The 8,464-nt window shown below is 48.9% G+C and overlaps 1 protein-coding gene across 1 annotated transcript; it reads right to left on the bottom strand.

Annotated features, from left to right (window-relative positions):
• Positions 1 to 2,125: 2,125 nt before the first annotated feature.
• Positions 2,126 to 7,658, bottom strand: LOC100987626 (putative uncharacterized protein encoded by LINC01356). Its single transcript, XM_003810705.5, has one exon. It carries the CDS (start codon positions 7,555 to 7,557, stop codon positions 7,048 to 7,050), a length of 510 nt encoding a protein of 169 aa, XP_003810753.1. The 5' UTR covers positions 7,558 to 7,658; the 3' UTR covers positions 2,126 to 7,047.
• Positions 7,659 to 8,464: the final 806 nt, after the last annotated feature.

Below are 8,464 nucleotides of genomic sequence, written 5' to 3'. Positions count from 1 at the left end.
AGGTTGCAGTGAGCTGAGATTGTGCCACTGCACTGCAGCCTGGCAACAGAGCGAGATTCTGTTTCCAAAAAAAAAATTTTTTTCTCCAATCTGGGCCCCAATCTCCCAAAGTATAAGTCATCTTTGGTAAAGGACTCTGCTGACACCTGTTGGTTCTGATGAAGGAACCTGGGCCCTAGGTTGGTTTCTTTTATTTACTGTAAAGTTGTGTCATATACTATAATATCCTTTGTCTAGGATATTTTTAGGTAGGGCTACCAAATCTTATTTTCTTTCACAACTACAGGTTTTTATAAGATTCACTTTGGGCGTGAAGGAGCTGGGGGCTGGGGGCAGGAAAAAAAGTCAAGTAAAATACTAGATGACCCCAGCCCAGCCCTGCTATGGGTGGAGAGAGGTGCTAGAGGATGGTGCTAGAAGCCATCAAGTGCTAGTGTACAGCCTCCACTCCTTCAGCACTAAGCCACTGGCTGGCACAGCAAATCTCTGAGTATCAAAGAAAGCATCAAACAGTTTTAGAACTGCAACAATGCAAATGTCCATGAACTTGATTATAAAGTTGTAGTTATAGCATATGGAGGGATTGATCCAGTTACAGGAATGGTTATGAATATGATCAACCTCATAAAGTATATGGAGGAGGCAATTATGAAGCCCCTTGATCATAAGAATCTGGACCTGGATGTACCATACTTTGCAGATGTTACAAGCATGAAAGAAAAGGTAGTTAGATATATCTGGGGAAACATCCAGAAATTTCTTCCTGTAGAAGTTATTTATAAAATGGTGGCTGACACCTGTAATCCCAGCACTTTGGGAGACCGAGGCAGGCGAGTCACTTGAGGCCAGGAGTTGAGACCCGTCTGGCCAACATAGCAAAATCCCGTCTCTACTACAAATACAAAAAAGTAGCTGGGTGTGGTGGCATGCGCCTGTAATCCTGGCTACTTGGGAGGCTGAAGCAGGAGAATCGCTTGAACCCGGGAGGCGGAGGTTTTAGTGAGCCGAGATCATGCTGTTATACTTCAACCTGAGCAACAGAGTGAGACACTGTCTCAAAAAAAAAAACAAAAAAAATTAAAAAAAATGAAAGCATATGAAACTGACAGTAGCTGGGTACAGTGGCTCACACCTGTAATTCCAGCACTTTGAGAGACCGAGACGGGCAGATTACCTGAGGTCAGGAATTGGAGACCAGCCTGGCCAACATGGTGAAACCCTGTCTCTACTAAAAATACAAAAATTAGCGGGGTATGGTGGGGGGCACCTGTAATCCCAGCACTTTGGGAGGCCGAGGCAGGTGGATCACAAGGTCAGGAGATTGAGACTATCCTGGCTAACACAGTGAAACCTCGTCTTTACTAAAACTACAAAAAATTAGCCAGGCGTGGTGGCGGTCCCCTGTAGTCCCAGCTACTCCGGAGGCTGAGGCAGGAGAATGGCGTGAACCCGGGAGGCGGAGCTTGCAGTGAGCCAAGATCGCGCCACTGCACTACAGCCTGGGCAACAGAGCGAGACTTTGTCTCTAAAAAAAATAAAAGAGTGAAACTCCATCCCCCCCCAAAAAATTATTACGTAATTGTTGCGCCTCCTCACTGTGTTCTAGAGTGCCTGATTTATTGAAATAATTTTAAAACCCGTTGCTGGGCGCGGTGGCTCACGCCTGTAATCCCAGCACTTTGGGAGGCCGAGGTGGGTGGATCATGAGGTGAGGAGATCCAGACCATCCTGGCTAACACGGTGAAACCCCATCTCTACTAAAAATACAAAAAATTAGCCGGGTGTTGGTGGTGGGCGCCTGTAGTACCAGCTACTCGGGAGGCTGAGGGCTGAGGCAGGAGAATGGCGTGAACCCGGGAGGCGGAGCTTGCAGTGAGCCGAGATCAGGCCACTGCACTCCAGCCTGGGTGACAAAGCAAGAAAGACTCCGTCTCAAAAAAAAAAAAAAAAAAAACTATTATAGATTTAAATCTATTTTATTTTATTATTATTATTATTTTTTGAGACCAAGTCTCGCTCTGTCGCCCAAGCTGCAGTGCAGTGGCCTGATCTCCGCTCACTGCAACCTCCGCCTCCCGGGTTCAAGCGATTCTCCTGTCTCGCCCTCCCGAGTAGCTGGGACCACAGGCGCGTGCCATCACACCCGGCTGATGTTTTTTATTTTTAGTAGAGACGGGGTTTCACCATGTTAGCCAGGATGGTCTCGATCGCCTGACCTCATGATCTGCCTGCCTCAGCCTCCCAAAGTGCTGGGATTACAGGCGTGAGCCACCGCGCCCGGCAGATTTAAATCTATTTTAAAACCAAATTTATAATGTATCCTGAATATCTAGAGAGACATTTATAACTAAAGATTAAAAATCAACTTATTTTTCAGGAATCAAAAAGTGGATTACATAAAGTCCTCTTTTTTTTTTTTTTTTTGAGATGGAGTCTGACTCTGTTGCCCAGCTGGAGTGCAGTGGTGTGATCTCGGCTCACTGCAACCTTTGCATCCCAGGTTCAAGTGATTCTCCTGCCTCAGGTTCCCGAGTAGCTGGGATTGCAGGCACTGGCCACTATGCCCAACTAATTTTTTGTATTTTTAGTAAAGATGGGGTTTCACGATGTTGGCCAGGCTGGTCTCAAACTCCTTACCTCAGGCTATCCACCCACCTCGGCCTCCCAAAGTGCTGAGATTACAGGTATGAGTCACCACACCTAGCCATAGTGTTCTATTGTCTTTTAACATAACATCTCAGATTTACATTCAAGAGAACTAAATGTGTGTTAAAGTGACTCCCAAGTCTGTGGTCTTAAACTGTTTTGTCCCAAAAGAACTTTGGAATATATATATATATATATATATCCCCTTACACATTGCTTACTAAATGTGCTGTTTAACAGTTGCAAAGATATAATTTCTGGCATATTGTATGTTGTGTTATAAGTGCTTTAAATATATCTTCATCAAGACCTTGGTGCTTTGCTCACTTGGTTTATGGAAAAGGGCCATTTACTGGCCAGTCTTCAAAAGGTCTGAACTCATTTGCATTCAAAGCAGTGAGTTGATAAACATTTGTTATAACCATCACTCTTTCAAATTCTAAGCATGATAGAAGGCAGTCACATACATAAAAGGCAGAAGTTTGATGCTTAGGTGAAATTAGTTTGTCTCCTTCAATATTTTTCTCTCCAGAGCTATCCATTTTCTCCCCAAAGGTTTTGAACTGGAATGAGTGAGTTAGCCTTTCTTTTGTACCGAGAGATAAGATTTGTGTAATAGAGTTGGGAAAGAAGTCCTGAAGCACCCATTGTTTTTTGTTGTTGTTGTTGTTGTTTGAGACGAGTCTCACTCTGTCGCCAAGTTGGAGTGCAGTGCTGCAGTCTCGGCTCACTGCAACCTCCGCCTCCCGGGTTCAAGCAGTTCTCCTGCCTCAGCCTTCTGAGTAGCTGAGACTACAGGCAAGTGCCACCACGCCCAGCTAATTTTGTATTTTTAGTAGAGACCAGGTTTCACCATGTTGGCCAGGATGGTCTCGATCTCTTGACTTCGTGATCTGCCCGCCTCGGCCTCCCAAAGTGCTGGGATTACAGGCGTGAGCCACCACGCCCGGCCCGGCGCTCTTATTTCAGGAGAGATCATTTTAAATTCAGGTTACATATGAAACTGAGGATTTGCAAAATAACTTTTGAAAACGATAGCAACGTTTGAAACTAAAAGTTACTTATGCTAGCATTTCTAAATGCTCCATTTGAATTATAGAAGCATAATATCAGTTTAAAGGAAACAATCTGAGTTCTAGAATTAAATAGAAATCCCCAGGGCATGCATGTTACATTTTTCTCTAAATTAAGAGTAAAAAAAAAAATTAAAGTTTATTCATCTTAGACTATTTACATGAATGCTTAAATGCTGACAATATAAACCCTAGAATATAGTCATTAAAATAAAAATCACTTCCTTTACAGTACACTTACAATAACTGCAACAATCAATTTCTCTTTCCAAAGATTGTCAGTAAGTTGTTAATCTACTTCTCTGTTCTCTGTTTTTTTTTGTTTGTTTGTTTTGTTTTGTTTTGTTTTTTTGAGACAGAGTCTTGCTCTGTCACCCAGGCTGGAGTGCAGTGGCGTGATCTCAGCTCACTGCAGCCTCTGTCTCACGGGTTCCAGTGATTCTTCTGCCTCAGACTCCTGGGTAGCTGGGACTACAGGTGCATGCCACCATGACTCGCTAATTTTTGTATTTTTAGTAGAGACGTGGTTTCACCATGTTGGCCAGGCTGGTCTCGAACTCCTGACCTCAAGTGATCCACCTGCCTCAGCCTCCCAAAGTGCTGGGATTACAGGCGTGAGCCACCATGCCTGGCCCGGTTCTCTGTTTTCTTTCTTATTTTATTTTTTGAGACGGAGTCGCCCAGGCTGGAGTCCATGGCGCCATCTTGGCTCACTGCAACCTCCACCCCGCCGGGTTCAAGTAATTCACCTGCCTCAGCCTCCCGAGTAGCTGGGATAGCTGGGATTAAAGGCGTGCACCACCACGCCGGGCTAATTTTTGTATTTTTAGTAGAGACGGAGTTTCGCCATGTTGGCCAAGCTGGTCTCAAACTCCTGACCTGAAGTAATCCACCTGCCTCGGCCTCCCAAAGTGCTGGGATTACAGGCATGAGCCACCACGCCGGGCCTATTGAGTTTTCTACAGGACAAACCACAAGTAGCAACACAGTGCAATCACAAAAGAGGAAGGTAAGCTTTTAAATTTCTAATTTGCAGAGCGGGTGTTCCAAATCTGAAATTCATCGACCTCTACACGGGTTGCTGAAATTGATGCGACAAAAGCCTGCATCTTTTTTTTTTTTTTTTTTTTTTTTGAGAGGGAGTCTGGCTCTGTTGCCCAGGCTGGAATGCAGTGGCGTGATCTAGGCTCACCGCAACCTCCGCCTCCTGGGTTCACGCCATTCTCCTGCCTCAGCCTCCCAAGTAGCTGGGACTACAGGCGCCTGCCACCACGCCTGGCTATTTTTTTGTATTTTTAGTAGAGACGGGGTTTCACCGTGTTAGCCAGGATGATCTCTATCTCTTGACCTCGTGATCCGCCCACCTCCGCCTCCCAAAGTGCTGGGATTACAGGCGTGAGCCACCGCGCCTGGCCAAAGGCCTGCATCTTTTTTTTTTTTTTTTTTTTTTGAGATGGAGTCTTGCTCTGTGGCCCAGGTTGGAGTGCAGTGGCATGATCTCGGCTCACTGCAAGCTCTGCCTCCCGGGTTCACGCCATTCTCCTGCCTCAGCCTCCTGAGTAGCTGGGACTACAGGCGCCCACTACCGCACCCAGCTAATGTTTTGTATTTTTAGTAGAGACGGGATTTCACCATGTTAGCCAGGATGGTCTCGATCTCCTGACCTCGTGATCCGCCCGCCTCGGCCTCCCAAAGTGCTGGGATTACAGACGTGAGCTACCGCACCCGGCCAGGCCTGCATCTTAAAGTGAGTTACTGAAGACAAAGTTTGGCGCTAATTTAAATAATGTGACTGATGCGACTGATTGCGACCACAACGGAACGGTACCCCACAGGTCACAATAATTATCCCAAAATTAACTGAAGATGCCCACTGTTACTTCTGTTTAACCATGTGTTAACCATGTAGTTATGGGAACTACAATGACGGTCACTACCTTAAAGAAACTTACAATCTTGGGCCAGGTGCCGCACTTCACAACTATAATCCTAGCACTTTGGGAGGCCGAGGAGGCTGAATCACCTGAGGTCAGGAGCTCGAGACCAGCCTGGCTAACATGGTGAAACCCCATCTCTACTAAAACTACAAAAAATTAGCTGAGTGTGGTGGCAGGCACTTGTAATCCCAGCTACTCGGGAGCCTGAGGCAGGAGAATTACTTGAACCCGGGAGGCGGAGGTTGAGGTGAGCCAAGATCGCGCCACTGCACTGCAGCCTGGGCAATAAGAGCGAAACTCTGTCTAAAAAAAAAAAAAAAAAGAAAGAAAAACAGAAACTTACAATCTGTTACAGGAGACAGCAAACAAAAATAATACAAGGTTCGGCTGGGCGCGGTGGCTCACGCCTGTAATCCCAGCACTTTGGGAGGCCGAGGCGGGTGGATCTGAGGTCAGGAGTTCAAGACCAGCCTGGCCAAGATGGTGAAACCCCGTCTCTACTAAAAATACAAAAAAATTAGCCGGGCATGCTGATGGTCACCTGTAATCCCAGCCACTCGGCAGGCTGAGGCAGAGAATTGCTTGAACCCGGGAGATGGAGGTTGCGATGAGCCGAGATCGCGCCACTGCACTCCAGCCTGGGCGACAGAGCGAGACTCGTCTCAATAATAATAATAATAATAATAATAATAATAATAATAATAATAATGTTCACGTACTACAAAGCAGAGAACAGGGACGGGAAGGAATTAGAAGAGAATTTCTATGGGCAGAGCAAAGTCATGGGTCACGGGAATCACGAACTGGGGAGAATTATTTGTCAGGTTTAATTAAAGGAAGAGGAACAAATAGAGTTTAAAGATTAGAAGGTTACAGGTGGCACGCCACAATCCCCAAAACAAACCCCACCTCGGCTCAGCCCCAGTCACCTCCCAAGGGGGTATATCTTGCCCAGAGAGCCTGAAGGCAGGGGCATTTGTTTTTACAGCCCAGTCACTATTCTTCCAGACAAAAAAAGCATTTCCTGTGAGGATGAAGTGATTACCCCAGGTCACCTGGCCACATTCCTCTCCGGGAGCCGGTGGCCACACCACCTGGCCGCCCCTCCACTAGCGCCGCGCTCCGAGGTCACGCAGCTGCCTGCGAAGCCCTCTGTGAGGCCGCCTCCCACCCCCTGGAGACGTGGTCTCCCCTCCCGCGAGGGTCCCTCCGACCCCACCCGGGCAACTAGGGCACCGCGGGCTGTTACCCAACTAACCATTAAGCGCGGAGCCGAGCGCGTGCGTGGCACGGAGGGGCGGGGCGGGTCTGGTCTGCGCTCTCGGCACCATGCGGCCCCCAAGACGTAGAGCTTGCCTGCCTCGGTTTGAAGGGACCGCTGGGCTGCCTGATTACGCGCCCCCGGCCGATCCTGCGCACTGGGGACGCAGTCGGCCCTCGCGTCCTCTGCTGCCCGAAACAAGCGCGTGGAAAGCTTGGTCGGGGCTTCTCACAGCCGCGCGCACAGACTGGTTCTCCCCCCGCGTCTCCCGGGAGCGTCGCCGCCACCTGCACGCGTCCGGCACACAAACGTCGGTCTCACCCCTTAGTTTCTGGAAGAGAAAAAGGAAAAGCCACCGAGAGGCCTGACCCTGAGGGGTCGGGGGGAGATGCGGGCGCGTAGTAGAGGGAAGCGACTGAGGAGCGGGGACTGGGCAGCATTTGAATGGATGCGGGTGCCGCTGGCACCCGGGAAGACGCCCGGGAGCCGGCGCTGGGGAGCCGGGCATGGACTGGGATGTGTTTGGATTCCAATCTGGGCCTGACACCAGTTCAGTGACCTCGGGAAGTTCCCCAACCCTGCGGGCCTGTTTCCTCCCTCTGAAGTGGCGACAGTAGTAGAACCGACCTCGTAGGCTCATCGGGAGGTCCTGATGGGAGAACCCATGCAACTTGCCGCCACAGAGCCAGGCCCGCGGCGATTGGCTCCTGGTGGGTATTAAAGACGAGTCGGGAAAGAAGAGCAGGTAAGAGGGTGGGGAGACTGGCCCAGTGGGTTGGGGTGTGCACCTCGGCCACGTGGAAAAGCGAGAATGCAGGGGCCGGACGCTTATGGACGATGCATATGTGGGGCCGGATAGAATTGTGGCAGGCAGCGCTGGGGCTGATGCGCCTCACCCAGATTATCCTCTGTAATCCTCACAGCCCTGTGAAGTGGGCCCTGCCATGAACATTTTGTAAATAAGGCACCCGAGGCTCAGAGAGGTGAAGTAACTTTCCAGACAGCCCAGCTTGTCAGCGGCCAGCATTTGAAGTCACACTCCAGAGCCTGTTTTTATCATAATAGCCGCTGTGACCGCATAACCAACGTGTGTGTTGAAGTGATCAAATAACCATGGGGTGGTCTCTGATGTCCAGGACTTTTGAGAAATACTGAAAAAGTATGAGGCAAGGCCCCTGCCTTCAAAGAGCTTGCAAGTTTATGGGAGAGACTGAGTCAGGCGCAAATTAACCAACATCTGTTGAGCACTTACTGCTTGCCAGGACCCTGCCCTTCTCTCACTGTCTTCCTCCCTTCCAGGACTCACCCCCTCACTTACCCTTCCCCTCAATTCTCACAAGAGATTGAAGAAGGGTAGAGACTGGAGGATGAGGCTGGGCGCGGTGTCCCATGTCTGTAATCCCAGCTCTTTGGGAGGCCGAGGCAGGTGGATCACCTGAGGTCAGGAATTCAAGACCAGCCTGGCCAACATAGCGAAACCCCCCCCTACTAAAAATACAAAAATTAGAAGGGTGTGGTGGCACTCGCCTATGGTACCAGCTACTCAA

The sequence above is a fragment of the Pan paniscus genome, chromosome 1 (assembly GCF_029289425.2).
Source record: "Pan paniscus chromosome 1, NHGRI_mPanPan1-v2.0_pri, whole genome shotgun sequence".
Lineage (NCBI taxonomy): Eukaryota > Metazoa > Chordata > Mammalia > Primates > Hominidae > Pan > Pan paniscus.
This window is presented reverse-complemented; position numbering and strand designations above follow the sequence as displayed.